Source organism: Drosophila ananassae, chromosome 2L (genome assembly GCF_017639315.1).
Source record: "Drosophila ananassae strain 14024-0371.13 chromosome 2L, ASM1763931v2, whole genome shotgun sequence".
Classification (NCBI taxonomy): Eukaryota; Metazoa; Arthropoda; class Insecta; order Diptera; family Drosophilidae; genus Drosophila; species Drosophila ananassae.
In genome coordinates, this window is record NC_057927.1 from 25,999,085 (window position 1) to 26,016,696 (window position 17,612).

Below are 17,612 nucleotides of genomic sequence, written 5' to 3' on the forward strand. Positions count from 1 at the left end.
GTTTGACAAGTGATTTCAAATCTCAGTTTACAGGGTAAGGTTGGGCCAAGGAAAAGTCAAATGGTAAATGAAACCTTGGCCAGGAAAATTCAGCTTGAACTGCGAAATTTCAGCAGATGCGCAATTAGGGGGCACTTACACCGGGGATTTAGAAATACGTTTCGAATTACAAACTCATTCAAAGAGAGATCGGAAATGGGATAAGATACACACATTTTTAGAAGAGAATCACAGAAAATATTTATGGATATTTTGTAGTAATATTTAAGGACGTTTTATGAAGAAATCATTAGTTCTTGTACAATTAAAAAGGTATGTCATTATATGTTCATTTGAAAAAATTAAAGATATAATATTAGTTATAATAGGTTCGGTTCAAATACAAATTTCAAAAACTATATGGGACATTAGAATAATATTAACAAGTTTTAAGGATATTTTAAAAAATAAATGTAGTATTATAATAGCACCTTAAATATATTAATGCTCTAGTTTTTTTGCAAGTGCATATTATAGCCTGACTGACTTTTGACGAGTCTAGAGAAGGGTCATCTATGAATCAGCCATCAAATCGTCCTTTACCCATCTCTTTTTCTGGAATAATGGATCGTATTTCCCGACAAGTTTAGCGAGTTTCGGTTTTGACTTCTGAAATGGAAATGGAGATGGCGATGACGGCGGAGTTGATGATAGAACCGATAAGCATTTAACATTAAATTTTTGTTAACCTTCCGCGCCGAGAAGTTGACTCGCTCGATTTCAGAAAAACGCTCGACTGCATCTTGAATTACAAATAATCGCAATTGTCTGTCCATATCTCTCCCTTATCCATTTACATTTTTTCCATTTTCATTTTTGCCAGGCCATTGTTCGGTGGTTGATTTTAGAATCTGACTCAGACGCCGTTCTGTGTCCGACAGAGCAGCTGAAATAATTGAGAGACAACGCGGAATTATGGCAGCAGGGATCTGGTAAAAGGCTCTTTTTTTTGCATATATACCCCCACCCTCCCGCTGGGCATGATCAACCCTCATTATCTGTTGGGCGATTGTGATTAACTTGGTGAAAGTGAAGGCCTACTGACAAATGGAACGCTTTATAGAGCCATCCCCCTATGATAGAGTGAGTGAGACGGTGCAATCAAAATAACAACAAAGAAATAACAACAAAATCAACCTCCTGATATGCCGCCGACTCCCTCCCCTATGGATTTTCTGGGTGGCAGTATCGTCGGATCAGGCAAACGCCTCGAAATCGAAATGGAAATCAAAAAGGCATCAGCTCGGCGTCCAAGGAAGTACGAACTTGCTGAGTACAGTGGTCTACATTTACAGAAGATGAAATTACGAATAAAGTATTTTTAAAAAATTTATATAATTGTTTAAACTTTTTCCATGGTCTTGATTTACAAAAAAATTATTTAAGTTTTTAAAAAAAAACTGGACCCAAGATAATCAAAACCTCTAGCAGAAAGTGGCAACAATATGATTTCTGTAGAGTTTATGAATTAATTTTTGTATTGTATTTAGTAAAAAAGTTTCCTAAAAATATAACTATTTAAGTAAGCTTTAGGCTATATTCCTGTTTCTAGCCATACAATCTCCAATGACTAGCATTTCTTTTTACACAGTTACCACTGTACTTGGCCCATTTCAACCCTCCGTGGACACACCCTTCCCAAGCTAATCCGGCCATGCCCAACTTCACCTTGGATCCGCTGCTCTTGCTCAGCTTCCTTGCCAGCTTGCCAGTTTAGCTCGGCTCGGTTGTTCGACTGCTTGTTGTTCTTTGTCAACTGATTTAATTTCCTCCTCCTACTTTTCCCAGCTCACACTTCCTGCTGCGAGAGGGCGTTCCCTGTTTTTGGCCACACAAACAAAACCGGCAATGATGAGGCGGATGATGACGATGTCGATGGCGACTACCAAAAGGGCAAAACAAATAGCGTTGTAAGCGAGAGTGTTGCTACTCGAAATCCACGACCACATGCGGCTACTACGAGTGCATTATTTTGTAAACGAGAGTGTGCCACAGTGAGTGTGTGGAAATGGCTCATTAAAATTATGGAAAACCGATTTGCATACCTAAATGCTCTTATTCTGCTTGCTTGGGTGCTGGTATACTCCGGAAAACGATGTTTAAGACCCGTGAAATATCGAAAATGTTTTGGGTAAACAGGTTTAACAAATTCTCAGAATAAATCCTTATTAAAAATAATATTTAAAAGCTTATTTCTTAGAATTAATTTCAGACATATGTCCCAGTCTAAGAGATGAAAATCCATTTGTTTTTTTTTTACCATAAGTAATGGGGGAGGTGGGGGCGTGTGAGTGGGCGTGGGGCATGTGGGTGGCAGCCAACTGTTGGCCATAAACAAGCCCAAAACAATGCCAGACATTTCAAACACAATAAATAATTGAAGCCAGCTCCAAGAGTCAACAAGTCAAACACATTGCAGCAACTCTTGCGATTGTATTTGCTTTGTTTTTTAACCCCAACTGTTGCCAACTGCTATTGGCCACACCACAAAGTCCAGCCCAGGGTGAGATCTAGATATAAATCAACTTGGCCATGCACATGCAGAATGTAAGCCCAGCTAAAAGCCAGCAAACATTTAACAACTGCAATTTTAAAATGAAGAGAGCAGAAAAATAATGACTTTTTGGCACAAGTTTCCCAAGTATTTTCCGAGGGCGGTCGAGTTATCCATCAAAATCGACAGTTTCATTTTTTTATGAGGATATAGGTTTCTCGCTTCTTTTGTTTTATTTTTATCTATGACCAAATTAAACAATTGCCGTTAAAAATTACATCATTCAGTGCCAGCGTCTCAAAGCAGAACCAATTGATAATTCCAGGTTGGATCGTTGGAACACTAATCTGAAATTCCCCCCCACAGATGAGGACACTCGTACGAACTCTGGAGCTCTGGAAAACTTTTGAAATAATTAAAAAATAGTTTCGTCTTGGGCTTGGGCATGCTGGTTTTCTGTCTGAAATTGTGCATATAGAAAGCAAAAGTTGGCTCTTGGCTCCCAGCTCCCCCAGAGCCAAGCGAAAGAGTTGGAAACTGGTATAACGACTTGGCAACACGACCGCGATACCCATACTGGCACAGAGTTGACTTATTGGAGCACTTAGCTTGATTCTTGTTATTGTTACGGTTGCTCCGCTGTAGCCGCTTTAGCTGTTAATAGTACCAACACAATTACACGGCTTCGAGTGCCTAGGCGGAGTCGATCCGATCGGCGATCCAAGGTTCCCGCTCGGACTATAAAAAGCTTGGGCGGCGCCGTTGCGGAAGGCAGTTAATTCCACAAATCCGTTGCCGTCGGTCCCCTTTTAAAGCCACCGACTTGTAAGCGTAAAGGCGCGTGTGAATCCCCCTTAATAAATTTAAAACTAAAGAGAGAAACCCAGAGTGCAGTTTACGCTTGACAAGGATATTCAAAATCATTCCCGTTTCCAAAATGTTCAGATTTGTGAGTTGTGTTTCAAAAAAATTTTAAACAACCCAACTGAAACAAAATATAATTATCAAAAACTATTCAGTGCATAATTTTTTAATTCTTGATGACTATCCAAAAAATAATGTTAAAATATATCTAAAAACATTTAAAAAAATTACAAAATAAGTAAAAATAATTCTAGGCAAAAAAAGTAATTATTGGTTTTATATTTTTAGCTCGCATTGACCACTTTGGTGGCTCTGGCTTCGTGCCAAAATTATCACCAGGACCCCAAAACGGCGGCCATTATCAGTGAACAGCGTTACTTGTCCGGCGATGGCAAGTTTGGAGCTGCCTATGAGCAGGAAGATGGTATTAACTTCAAGGAGGAGACTGATGCTGATGGCACACGTCATGGCAGCTACAGCTACGTAGATCCCTCTGGCCAGAGACGTACTATTTCCTACACAGCTGGCAAGAATGGGTAAGAAATTAGGATTCAATTTAGAAATAAAGTTTTAAAAATAAATTTGTATAATTTATACAATTTTAATATGCATTGTTTTTATTACAGTTTCCAGGCATCCGGCGATCACTTGCCTCAGGCCCCGCCAGCACCACCACAGCCCGTGCCCACCGCCGGATACCAACCACAGCAGCAGTACCAGCCACAGTCGTACCAGGCTCCTGCCCCCCAGCAGCCCGCCTTCCGTAGCAACGATTATGGTGATGATGGTTCTTACGATCCTCGGTACAATGATCCCTCTTTCGGGCAGAACCAGCAGACCTACCACCAGCCCGCTCCCCAGCCCCAGTACCGTCCTGCCCCGCAGCCCGCGTACAACCCGCAGCCCGCACCCCAGCCACAGCCGCAGTACCAGCCCCAGTACCAGCCTCAGCCCCAGCAGGCGTACTACCCCACCACCACTCCCAACCCACACCGCTTTTCGCCACCCGGAAAATTGTCACTGAACCGCACGCCCGACGGTTTCACATACTCCTTTAACAAGGTCTAAACCACCACTCAGACATGTTGCATCTTCTTCATCCTGTCTCCCTTTCCCTTTCTATCTGTATATTCTATCTCTCTCTGATCTACCCTTCCAAACTTCTCTGCTATCTCACAACTATAGATTTCCTTGACTCCATCAAAACTCTTGTGTGATATGTTTAAGAGCAAATTGTAACTTTGTATCGTACTTCCTATATGCGTACTGTTTGTTTGTAATTTATAATTCTACACAGAGAAAATTAAATAACAAATTGTGAATTAAAATCTAGATTTTTTTTAAATACCGAAATCAATTTCTCTGTGTTTTTTTGAAAAGTTTGATAAACATCCCATTCCCTATCTGATAAAAATCTTAAGAGAAGCGAAGCCAATAAACTTCGAAGATGTTAAATGGTAAATTTTTAGTACTTGGGCCTTGGGACGTCTGAGCAATTTTTATAGAATACGATTAAGATGTGTAATATACATTACCTAATTGATGAAAAACCAAGTTTGTGTCTTTTGTCTTTTGTTTTTTTCAGCGAGTTTGAGTCTTGAAGTCTTCAGTTCGCAAACAAGTTTGTGTCCTAAGTCTTTTGTTTGCCATCGATTTTTAATTTAATTTCTAACAGATTTATCTAAACACATCGGGCAGTGAACGCCCACCAAATGCAACTCCCCCTTATGCACCCGCAAATTTATTGCATTACACAACCAACTTTCATAGATGCAAAACTAGTTTGTAGATCGACTCAGTTTCGGTTTCTGGTTAGCCGTTTCTGTTACGATTCTATGTGGCCAACAAGGAAAGGCCTCAAACTGGTTTCGCCCATTTGACAGTAATCTTGGCCAATTGTGCAAAAATTCCAATGAAAATGAAATCAACTTGGTGTCTTTTCCCCCTCGAGGGGCCGTTAGTATTATTTTTAGGTATAACTGTGTGTGGGTTGAGCCGGAAAATCATGTGCTACCTTTGCGGGGGTGTTACGATCCGAGGGGAGTGGAGCTGTTAATTGAAACGCCTAATGATAGTTCGATTTGTCAAGCTCTAGTTGTCTTACTTCTACTTAATTACATCCAAATATTTTGCTCAATTTCATGCCTCATCGAATACTTAGAATGCCGGCATATTGTTAACTTAAAGCTGGTTGCAAGAAAATAACATTCTTGTTTTTTACATGATGCAAGATTTAATAATGCTTAAAAATATACCTACAGGGGAATTTCTTTTTCAGTAAAAATTTAAAATTTTTTTTTATTTTTTAACGAGTTGTTAAATGTGGACATTGAACAAATGGCTTAAATGAAGCTTAATAACTATAAATTAAATATATATAGAGACGTAGATTAAAACTTTGACTATCAAATATTAAAAAAAATAATTTTAGAAATTAAAAAAAAGGGGATTGAAAGTTAAAGCAAAAAACATATATATAACATAAATAAATATATAACATAAAATGTAATATTTAAAATACGTATCCATTAATTTTCTCTCTCTATATTTTCCACATCCACCGCATTCTTTTTCACCACCAATAGCAATAGTACCAACATTTACAATAACAATAATATTAGCAACACTTTTCAGAGCTTAGCTTTCAAGGTCAGTTTTGTTGTGGACTGGAGTCCGGCTTGGATTTTTGCTTTGGGCTCTGGCTTCTGTTGAAATTGCTCAGTCAATTAAGAAAATCAATTTTTTTTGTTTCTTACTTTTTACTGCTTATTGTTTTTTACTGATTTTTTTTTTTGCTTCACGTGCCTTTTTGCACCCACTTTGCGGCAATCGAATTGGATTGGTTTGAGCAAGCCAATTGCGGATTTTAGTTCGGGTTTTGCGAAAGAGGTAAAAGTCAAGAATTTGCCTGACACGGGGTATCGGAACAGGTGTCATGGGTGTGTTGCAGTGAATCAAAGTGTTCTTATATGGGCCATTAATATGAATAATACCCGTTTATGATGGAATTGATTTATTTTTAAAATGGCAAACGTCGCCAGATTTTATCGTTTGGACACAGTGGGTGTGAGGTATATAAAAATAAATTTAAGAGCAATTAGAGATTTATTTTCTATTGCAACGATATATATATAATGGGATCAATGGGATCTGATGCCTTTTTTTAGGAATTGTTTATTATGAATATAGATGGATATGGCTATGTCTATAAGAGCAGCTACCTCTCGGATCACCGCAAACATGGACAGTTGGCTGCGAAAATGCCCGGCATCTTTGAGCGGAACTTTTGACCCAGTTGGGATGACGCACATCGGGCTCGCAGTGGCAGGTGCATGATCATTTCAATGATTCGAAAACTGTTGAAATGTGGCCTGGCAGTCTGATCCATTTTGTAGCCAAGTTCTGCATACGAAAACTTTTGGTAGTGCCCAATTATAAGATACAATAGAGCTGCCCACAATTCAATAATTCTGCCAGCAGTGGCTGGCAAAGTTGGGCTACCTTTCCATAGATGGCGCTACGACACATTTTTATGCATCCCTGAAACAAGTGTCGCTTTTCTTTCCTACATTTGACACGAATTTTACATTGTTTATACACTATTTATAAGACTTTAAAAATATTATCTAAATAATAATTATTATTTAATTAGTTTCGTTAATCACATTAGTACTATTTTTACATTTAAATTGACATAATTTACCGTTTTCTGGTATTTTTGGTTGCCTGTTTTTAGTATTGGCTGTTTTTGCAAGGGTACAGAGGGTATTATAATTTTGGTCAAAAGTGTGCAACGCAGTGAAGGGGACATCTCCGACCCTATAAAGTAAATATATTCTTGATCAGGATCACCTCCTGAGTCGATATAAGCATGTCCGTCTGTCCGTCTGTCTGTTTCTACGCAAACTAGTCTCTCAGTTTTAAAGCTATCGAGTTAAAACTTTGCACTCATCCTTCTTTTCTTTGCAGGCAGTATATAAGTCGGAACGGCCATGATCGGTCGACTATATCCTATAGCTGCCATATAACTGATTGATTGGAAATGCTATAACTTCGTTGTTTTTCAAGTTAGAAGGATGGGACTTTCGGTGCATTCTAATTTGGGCCTTATATGATATGCCAAATTTCATAAGGATCGGCCGTCTTTATCCTATAGCTGTCATTTAACTGATTATCCGGAAATGCTATAACTTCGTTGTTTTCAAGTTAGAAGGATGGGAGTTTAATGGATTTCTCTTTTGGCTAAATAATTCGATTTGCCAAATTTCATAAGGATCGGCCAACTATATACGATCCGCTATATACCTAATAATATAAGATGCGTGGCGCCATCTAGCGGACTGCGACTCAACTGCAAGGGTATATAAACTTCGGCTCCGCCCGAAGTTAGCTTTCCTTTCTTGTTTATTTGTGCATATTTATTTATGCATATAAGAATTTCTCGGAAGCGAGTATATGATTAAAATTCAGACATTGATAAGCATTAAACAATCACCTCTGTCCTGAGAAATCCAATTATCTCAATCCGGTCAATTTTTCGTAATCAAACTTTGAATATTAAAATTAAATGACATCATGTCATTAAGGGAATGAATAGGCTGTAAAATATTTTACAAGGATGGTTATGTATTAGGTCTACCACATTTAGTATTCTTTTATTCACTTTTTATTTTTTTTAAGGAAAATATCTTTCCTATCAGTATACCAGTATAATCTACAATGGTGGACAAAAATATTTTGACATTAAAAAAGTTACACATTTTTCTGTGATTAAATGTTTTTTATTTATCAAAAGTCAATGAAAAAAATATATTTATATACAACAGTAGAGTAGATCATAATATAGGGGAAAAAAATTCATTTCATATTAAGGTTTACAAAATAAAAATAAAAATTCAAAATTGTGAGAGGACAAAAGTATTTTGACAATATTATGTATCTTAGTAAATCTAATAAATTTAAAAAAGTTATCAAAATTTAAAGTATTGTTAATGAAAAATATAGCCCTCTTTGACGTCTATTACCTTTTGTAAACGTCCAGGAAGCGATTTTACTAAATTTTGAAGTGTTTCTAGAGAAATATCCTTCCAAAGTTCTTCAACCTCAGCAATTGTCTCTTCGCGCGTTCTTGTTAGATTGGAACATCTTTTACGCTTTATATAAGCCCACACATTTTCGATTATGTTCAAATCGGGACTCTGGGGTGGCCAATCTAATAAATTGACGTCCAAATCCCTTAAGAAATTCATAATCATTGCGGCTTTGTGACAAGGAGCATTATCCTGTTGCAGGATAAAGTGATCATTTAGGACATGTAAATACTGTCCTTTATTCATTGTGCCTTCAATGGGTATCAAATCGCCGATCCCGTTAAAACACACACATCCCCAAAACATAACAGACCCTCCACCATGTGGAATGCGTTGGCATACAGGTCTTAGTTTTGAACGTGTGTTTTTGGGTAATCTACAAATATTTTATTTTTCGACCCATGGTACTCAAATGTACTTTCATCAGTCCACAAAATTTGTTCCCAAAAAGATTGAGGTTTGTGAACAAATGTTTTAGCAAATGCTAAACGCGATAGTAGAAATACGCGATAGTACATTGGTTCATGCTATGTCAAAATATTTTTGGCCACCATAGTACAGTAGAAAATTTATTACACGGTGCGAGTAATCCATAATCAAGAATAAGAACTAATGTAAATTTGAACTTGTTCGAAAATCGTCCATTAAAATCGGATTCTGAAGATTTCCAACTACAGTACTTTCTTTCTTTTCATGTTTTGAAAAATTTTGAATTGATACGCAAACTGCTCTTATCAAAACTAAGTCCATTTCTTAGAATTAATTTTTGAATCCGTGCCACGCATTATATTTGTGGCATTGGGTAATCAATTCCTGGATGGGACGCACCATTAAAGCCCGGAGAGTCGCACTGTCCATTCTTAAGAGTGGGTTTTCCTAAAAATATATAAAAGAATAAATATATAAAAATATAATCAATATATAAAAATGTGAAGTAACTTACGTTGTCTACAGCATCAGCTTTGCCCCTTAGTGTAACCAAATTCGTTTTGTCTTCTTCCAAATAGGGATTCACCAAGGTTTTTGCTATTTGACTAGCACGTTCAATTTTTCGTATTATATTTTCAAACGTATGTTGAATATCCCATTTTTCAAATTTTAATGCATTTAGCTTTTCATCGTACTCTTTAATAATCTCAATAGTGAGACTAACTATATTGACAATCGGAATATGTTGAAGTACATCAAATACTTTTATCTTGTGCTCATAATATTCTATACTTTTCTGGACTTCAATTTTCCTTTTTCCGTAAAAGCCGTTTGGGCCAAAATCATCATACGTGTCATGTAAAATGGTTTTAAGTAAATTATTCACTCTCGATGATTTACCTTGTACATCGTTTAACATATCCAATGAATTTGAAGTTATTATTAGGCCATCGTTTATTGTAGTCACAGTGATATTCCATATATAGTCTTTTCCTTCTTTTGACATACTTTCATTTCTTAAATGGTGAAGTATGGTGTTGAATTTATCAATGGCCTCCCCGCACCAATTGAATACAGGTGCAACAGATTGGTGATAAGTTATACGTGCATCTTCATTAAAACGCCTGGCCGTATCTACATCGTGTTTGGAGTTACCGGAATAATATCCCATTTCGTTATCGATTTGATCTATTGCATCTTTAAGCTCAGGGAATTTAACTTTTATGTCAAATTCGCTTTGATGTTTCACGACACTTAGAAGTAGAACTATTCCATTGGTGAAATTTAGCATTGTATAGTTTTGCTGTGGAACGTTTGAAATTAATCTTATCTTTAATATTAGGATGAACAGCGTTTCAACTCCGTTGTCGTTTACTTTGTGACTGAATTTAATCACAGTATACAATTTAGTATATTTAAAATAATGACAAACAACTTGATCAGCAAAAGAAATTCTCTTATCAAGAGCTCAATGAGAAGTAGGCCTGATAAGGCAAGGCGTGTGTTTTTGAGAAGTATTTTCTTCCTTCAATTTAAACAAGAAAGGAAAGCTAACTTCGGGCGGAGCCGAAGTTTATATACCCTTGCAGTTGAGTCGCAGTCCGCTAGGGGGCGCCACGCATTTTATATTATTAGATATACAGCGGATCGTATATAGTTGGCCGATCCTTATGAACTTTGGCAAATCGAATTATTTTGCCAAAAGAGAAATCCATAGAAACTCCCATCCTTCTTACTTGAAAAACAACGAAGTTATAGCATTTCCGGATAATCAGTTATATGACAGCTATAGGATATAGACGGCCGATCCTTATGAAATTTGGCATATCATATAAGGCCCAAATTAGAATGCACCGAAAGTCCCATCCTTCTAACTTGAAAAACAACGAAGTTATAGCATTTCCAATCAATCAGTTATATGGCAGCTATAGGATATAGTCGACCGATCCCGGCCGCGGAGGTGGCGGTGGATGGTCAATGTATTTGCTGCGCAGGGGACCGGGTCCGGAAAAGTTGGGCGGATAGGCCTCAAAGTCCTCGATCTCTAGATCCGGGCGAGATGCGTGCTCTTGTTCCTCGGCCTGGGCCTTAAGGAATTTCTGAAGCTTTGGATTATTCAGGAGTTGCACTTTGATGGCCTCGTCCAGGAGCTTTTGCTGATCCTCCAAATAGGCCTCAATTTGTTTTTTGGAAGCCACATTCTTGTAGCGGTCATGGCTCTTTGGACGCGGCACTGGCACTACTTCATAATCATCATGTTCCGGTTCGTAGACACTGTAGGAGTTGCTGGTGGAGGCAGCAGTGGCCTTTGGCGGTGGTACTAGATGAAAGGGATCCACTTCCGCGTCGTACTGCACCGGATTCCACTTGGAGCGCTTTGGCGGAGGACCGATCTCTTCTGCGGAGGACCCCACGTGAACATCCGCAGCGTATCCAGTGGTCTTGTATGGAATGGCGGTCACATATTTAGGTTGTTTTGAGTAAATGGAACCGGAATTGCTGGCCTTTTTCGGGACAGTGATCGGGTGCTATAGGATATAGACGGCCGATCCTTATGAAATTTGGCATATCATATAAGGCCCAAATTAGAATGCACCGAAAGTCCCATCCTTCTAACTTGAAAAACAACGAAGTTATAGCATTTCCAATCAATCAGTTATATGGCAGCTATAGGATATAGTCGACCGATCCCGGCCGTTCCGACTTATATACTGCCTGCAAAGGAAAGAAGGATGAGTGCAAAGTTTCAACTCGATAGCTTTAAAACTGAGAGACTAGTTTGCGTAGAAACGGACTAGTTTATAATTATAATTAAAAAATTCAACAAGTTTTACTAAAAATAAATGGTCTTTTATTATTTACAGCTCTACTGTACAACTAAACTACAATTTTATGAGCGTTGTTTAAATTAGTAAATTATTAAGGACTAAGTCATATGGTGCTCCTCCCCTTTTACACATTGATGACCAATGCTGTGGATCGGTACTTCCTTTTGGGCTTGATGATTGGCTTCGATTTGGGTGGACGCTTGTGATCGCTGCCCGGAGGACGCCGATGTGTGAGAGATCCTTTGGGAGGAGGTGGCGGTGGATGGTCAATGTATTTGCTGCGCAGGGGACCGGGTCCGGAAAAGTTGGGCGGATAGGCCTCAAAGTCCTCGATCTCTAGATCCGGGCGAGATGCGTGCTCTTGTTCCTCGGCCTGGGCCTTAAGGAATTTCTGAAGCTTTGGATTATTCAGGAGTTGCACTTTGATGGCCTCGTCCAGGAGCTTTTGCTGATCCTCCAAATAGGCCTCAATTTGTTTTTTGGAAGCCACATTCTTGTAGCGGTCATGGCTCTTTGGACGCGGCACTGGCACTACTTCATAATCATCATGTTCCGGTTCGTAGACACTGTAGGAGTTGCTGGTGGAGGCAGCAGTGGCCTTTGGCGGTGGTACTAGATGAAAGGGATCCACTTCCGCGTCGTACTGCACCGGATTCCACTTGGAGCGCTTTGGCGGAGGACCGATCTCTTCTGCGGAGGACCCCACGTGAACATCCGCAGCGTATCCAGTGGTCTTGTATGGAATGGCGGTCACATATTTGGGTTGTTTTGAGTAAATGGAACCGGAATTGCTGGCCTTTTTCGGTACAGTGATCGGGTGCTGGACACGAATTTGAGTGCCAATTGTATATTCCCGACTATCCTGGACAGATGATTCCCCAGAATACTCTGCAGAGTTGTAACGCTCTCCGGAATAGTCATCCTCTTCTTGCTAAAAAAAAATAGGAAATTTTATTTATCTTGATATTTTCAATTATATATAAAGGAACTATTGTACATATGTCTTTAGCTGAAATTTTGATCTTGAATTTTGAAGGAAACATACCATATTAGATTTTCTAATAATTCACCGGAAAGTGTCGTACAAATAATCTATATACATTTTAAGCGATTTTATAATCCAACCGAAGCCAAAATACAGTTGTAAAGGTTGGAAAAATAATTTAGAAAAAATTTTGGACGTATTTTTGGTAATACCATGTTTGTAGACATTTTATTGAAAACATTGTCATTTGAGATCTTTAATCACAGTACTCTTCTTATCTTGCTTAGAGCCTTTTTGAATTTTTGGTATCCTTTTTTTGATTTTTTCTCGAAGTGAATTTTGAACTTTGGGTTGAACTAAGAGGGTCCTTCAGGCAAACCTACCGATCCATAGGGCCTGTAGTGGCTTTTTTTGGGGTATTTTTTGCTGATGGGACGGTGTTTGCTTTCGTTAGTCTGCAGATCTGAACGCAGATATCCGGATGGACCGAGTCTGATGGGTCCTGGCACCGTACTTGATCCTGGAGCCACGGCACTGTAATAGCTCCTACGGTAATAGGACCTTGGCGGTCGCACGCCAGAAGCTACTGCAATTAGGAGCAATAGAGCCGCCAACTGCTAAGAAGGTGTAATCCAAAGATTAAATTTTGAGAACTGTGATTTGCCAAAAAACATTATCAGCGGCTTACATTCCAGCTTGTTGTCATTTTGCGTGGGGTTTTGGTTTTTGGGTGGTATTACTGGAAGACTCTCTGTCGGCGTATCAACCACCAGCGTGGTGGCCCCAAACGAAACTGAAAGTTCGGCCATCGGACACAACAGTTTTATGGCAGCTTCCTCGTCAAAGCCGGGCCAAAGACTCGAACCTGTTGCAACATGTTTTGCAATTGCAATTCGCAATTGAAACCTGCCAGGTGAGCCACCAGCCACCAGCCAACCAGCAGCAGCAGCAGCAGATCAAAATCTCTGCTTCACGCATGGACTTACAACTTATAGTACAACTCACGGTTTACAAGTTGGAGGAAGCCGTTGCCGCAAAATGAAACTGAGGCATCATTTGCATTTCCAGTAGGAAATAGAGCGAATGCGAAGGGGTAGGGGCTCAAATAAAATGTTTCTTTATGGCCGTAATTACACATAACGATGGCCATTTGCCACTAGGTAGTTGGTAAAGTGGGAAGGGGATCGAGTAATAGTTTTTTCTCTGTGACTTAATAAGAAAGCCAGAAAATTGCCAACGCAAAAACTAAAAATTATGTTAATGGCAACAAATTAAATTGATTTACTTTGTAAAACCTATTATATTGACCTGCAAAAAGGTTTAATTTTTGACATAATAGTTAATTTGTATAAAATATGATATAAATATTTACTAATCACAGAAGGGGTTACAATAACTTATTTATATACCAAACTATATTTCAAATGTATTTTGTGATAGATACCATAAATATTTAAATTTTATTTAGTAATTTATGTTGTACTTTTCTTCAAGTGTGTAAAGGTTTCCCGGCACGAGGCAGACACCCACTGGAAAAGGCAGAAGAGCGAGCCCCTTATCGAACTTTTTGAATCAGTTTCGTCTGCAAACGGGTTTCCACTAAACGAAGTATTAGCCTGGCCGATCAGTTACCCAATAAACAACCCCAACTGGCCCCTCTCCGTTTTCGGCCCCAAGTTCAGGTTCAGCAGGGGCCAAAAACGAGCCAGGAAACGTTAGCCAGCTGGCACTACGTTTTGGCCTTTTTTGCCGGCACGCTTGGACTACTTTCTATGGCCAGGATGCGCGATCGAAATGCGGAAGATCAGTTTAGTGCGGAGGCAGTTTGTCTTGAGTTGGGTTGGTGGAAGTGCCAGTGCCGTGGATGTGGATGTGGAAATGGAAATGGATATATTGTAGAAATGTCCGTTTGGTCATGGACAGGGACTTGCATAACATTTCAACACGCTTCATTTGCACAATTATGTTGCACGTCTATCCTGTATGTATGTTGTTTTTTGAGTTCCCATGTCAGCTGGAGATTGCCGGCAATTAAATCAATGCTTTAATTAAATCTCCGAGTAATACCTCATTGTCAGCCATAATTTCTGCAATTGTGGCATGTTATCATGATGGACAATGGGTGGCAATCCCAACTTTCTGCCAAGGTCAAGCTCAAGTTCAACACGCGTGACAATTGCTGCAATTGTTGCAACTTCGCATAATTTCCCGCTTCCTTGTGAACGAATCCAGAGGCGACCAGTCGCGACACAAACTTGGACTTCAACTTGACGGACGGCGGCTAGCTGGTTGAGTTTCCGTTGGGTTTTTAACAATGCCAGGTAATGGTTTTTGCTTTTCGGCCAATTCACTGAAAGTTTTGTGAAAGGAGCTGCAGAGCAGGGACCTGCAAATGGGAATGGGAATGGGAATGGCAATGAAAATGGGCATGGCCAGGTGAGCCGCCCAGAGCAACGACTTGATTGCCCAAAACTCACAAATTGCCGGGGAATTTAAACGAGCACCACGAAATCGTACCTTAAATTAGATTATTATTAAAGAGTCGAATAAGCCGATTCGCTTCGCTGCAACATCAATCTATAATTTATAAAATTTTACACAATTCCCTTTTCAATTGATATCTAATAAATATAAATTATATTTTATTATGCATAATTGAATGTCGAGGTGTCGATTGAATGCGAGTTCTTTCATAAATCAATGAAAAACTTTAAAAATGAAATTTAAAGCCTACTTGTAATTCAATTGCCAGGTTTCTAATAAACTTTTTTTTCTTAAAGATGCCATACAAGCTTTTACAAAAATATATATGTAAAATAAATCCAACTGATCTCTGGATAAAGTTTTTTGGCCTAATTGAATACAGCCCAATAAGAAGTTGATTTGGTTATTCATCAGTTTATTAGCATATGTATCTCTATTATTATAATTAAAGATTATTTTGTGATAGCTTAAAAGGCTAAATTAATACATGTTCGGGTTGCACAAAATCAACAACTCAGCCAACACACACTCTCGAATTAGTCAAGATCAAGGTTTGTTTATATATGCATATATTCAACCAACCAGCCATAGCAGAAGCCGATCCATTCATTCGTCAGTGGGTGAAGTCAAAGTTAGGCAGATGATCATTAAAGTAAAACTTATAAGGCGGCTTGATGTTGCTGCCTCGCCCAGAGATGTTGCCACATTTTCTGTTGCTGCTTTTTTGTCTATTTCTTCTATCTCAGCTTTATTAGCGGCTGTTTATTTCAATTAACGTTGCAGGCTGTGATGGTGTCAAATGCAATACACTGAGAAAAAAATATCATCGTTTTAAAATGGTTTTTGTTTACTTGAGAAACAAAATGTATGTCTTAAATAAAGGTAATTAATATCAAATTAGAATTATTACCCTTTTATAATTATAGGTAATATTTTTCTCTCTGTGCACTTGCATTTAATAAACAAAAATATCTCAATCCGGCAGGCCCACGCTAATTCGCTGCCCGGCTGAGCTGCGACGCGCCAGTGACTTGGCAGTCGACGTCGACGCCGCCGCCGGGCCGCCCACCATCAGAGCGTCGCCACTGAAGCAGAGGCTGCTGCGCAGGTGTTTACGGGGGTCAGCGGTAGGGGAAGAGGTTGCCTCATCACCAATATGTGCTGTGGGACTCTCTGGCAATTTTGGCAAGATTTTCCTACCACTGGCACTGGCTTGGTAGTTATTATTATTATTATTTAATGGCTTGGCTCGACTAGTTTCCATAAATGATCTTGGTGGTGGCTGACGTTGTTGCTGGTATTGCTGGTGTTGTTGTTGCTGTTGCTGGTGCTGCTGCTGCTGGCGACTTCCTGTCGACATATTTGGCTGCTGACGAGGGCGAATTTCAACCGCTTCAGTGGGTTCCGCATCCCCACGATCATCAAAGTAGCCATACTCCTCGGCCTCTTCGTTGTAGGTCACATGCTTTTTTTTGGGCAGACCAGGACTTCTGGTTAGTTGCAATCTCCTCACCCGATTATCCACGTAGTCCAACGCATCCTGGTCCTGCACAGGCTGCTTTAGTATCTTTTTCGGCAGTGGCAGTGCCAGCGGGAGAGGCAGTGGGCGGATTCTTCGCCATTCCGGGCTGTCATTCAGGGGTTTCTTGACGACCTTCGGCTCCAGTTCCACGCTCAAACTGCGCACATTTCTTTTCACCTGCAGCTTGGGACTGTTCTTCGAGTTAAGCTCCACCTCACGCTTGTCGTTTAGGTCCATCTGCGGTCTTCTAACATTGTTCTGGGTGTTTTCTTCGTTGACAAAGTCGTAGAATTGAATTTTAGACGCATAGGCCTGCTGGCGACGCTTCGAGGTATCCACCTCGTTGTCCTCCACCTCCAGGGGCTTGATTTCAGTAAGTTTAGGGGTCACCGATGTGCGTACTCCCCTCCTCAGAGCCGGTCGGTTGCCTGGATTCGATTGCAGATTATCGTAGAACTGTATGGAGGAGCTGGCGAACTCCTTGTGAAACATTCGACGGGTATCCACTTCACTGGGGCTATCCTGTACAGTGGAAACGCGGGACAAGGGTTTCTCCATTTGCTGGCTGTTCCTGCGCTTGACCCGATTCTCCACCGCCGAGTCGAGTCCAGAATCGTCGGGCCAAAAGAAGTGGGACTCCTGACGATTGCACACCTTCACCGCCTGGCGCTCCACCATTTTGGGCGGCAGGCCCGTGTAGAATTTTCCATTCAGCATCTTTTGCCCGGGGTGGTCAGCTCGACTGATCGGCAAGTGATCCGAAAACCGACTGACACCAAAAAGAATCCAACGGAGGCCGAGAGCAAATGGCAGAGATGTTGGCGTCGCCATAGCCATAGCCATAGCCACTGCCGTGAGCGTTGTCATTGTCGTAGGC

General features: G+C 39.9%; 5 protein-coding genes across 6 annotated transcripts; 1 reads left to right on the forward strand and 4 right to left on the reverse strand.

Moving 5' to 3' along the window:
• Positions 1-3,284: 3,284 nt before the first annotated feature.
• On the forward strand, positions 3,285-4,754 carry LOC6505577 (cuticle protein 3). The gene is made up of 3 exons (XM_001964633.4): positions 3,285-3,482; positions 3,686-3,933; positions 4,024-4,754. The coding sequence occupies exons 1-3, from the start codon at positions 3,471-3,473 to the stop codon at positions 4,463-4,465; spliced, it is 702 nt and encodes a 233-aa protein (XP_001964669.1). The 5' UTR covers positions 3,285-3,470; the 3' UTR covers positions 4,466-4,754.
• A 4,281-nt stretch (positions 4,755-9,035) lies between these two features.
• LOC26515414 lies at positions 9,036-10,373 on the reverse strand. Its single transcript, XM_032449669.2, has 2 exons — positions 9,431-10,373; positions 9,036-9,363 (listed from the first exon to the last, which is right to left on the reverse strand). Exons 1-2 carry the CDS (start codon positions 10,205-10,207, stop codon positions 9,247-9,249), a joined length of 894 nt encoding a protein of 297 aa, XP_032305560.1. The 5' UTR covers positions 10,208-10,373; the 3' UTR covers positions 9,036-9,246.
• Positions 10,374-10,376: 3 nt separating this feature from the next.
• LOC116654566 lies at positions 10,377-11,444 on the reverse strand (the record flags this gene model as incomplete). Its single annotated transcript, XM_032449830.1, has 2 exons — positions 10,377-10,400; positions 10,860-11,444. Coding segments are annotated over 2 exons (609 nt in total), but the record flags the coding sequence as incomplete, so codon positions are not given.
• Positions 11,445-11,766: 322 nt separating this feature from the next.
• On the reverse strand, positions 11,767-13,542 carry LOC6505952. Of its 2 annotated transcripts, none has more exons than XM_032456489.1 (3): positions 13,418-13,542; positions 13,113-13,343; positions 11,767-12,675 (listed from the first exon to the last, which is right to left on the reverse strand). In XM_032456489.1, exons 1-3 carry the CDS (start codon positions 13,433-13,435, stop codon positions 11,869-11,871), a joined length of 1,056 nt encoding a protein of 351 aa, XP_032312380.1. In that variant the 5' UTR covers positions 13,436-13,542; the 3' UTR covers positions 11,767-11,868. The 2 variants fall into 2 exon arrangements, with proteins under 2 accessions (XP_032312380.1, XP_001964668.2); XM_001964632.3 differs by having other exon boundaries at positions 13,113-13,346.
• Positions 13,543-15,611: 2,069 nt separating this feature from the next.
• LOC6505951 (putative uncharacterized protein DDB_G0294196) lies at positions 15,612-17,532 on the reverse strand. Its single transcript, XM_001964631.4, has one exon. It carries the CDS (start codon positions 17,450-17,452, stop codon positions 16,187-16,189), a length of 1,266 nt encoding a protein of 421 aa, XP_001964667.1. The 5' UTR covers positions 17,453-17,532; the 3' UTR covers positions 15,612-16,186.
• Between the last annotated feature and the right edge of the window lie 80 nt (positions 17,533-17,612).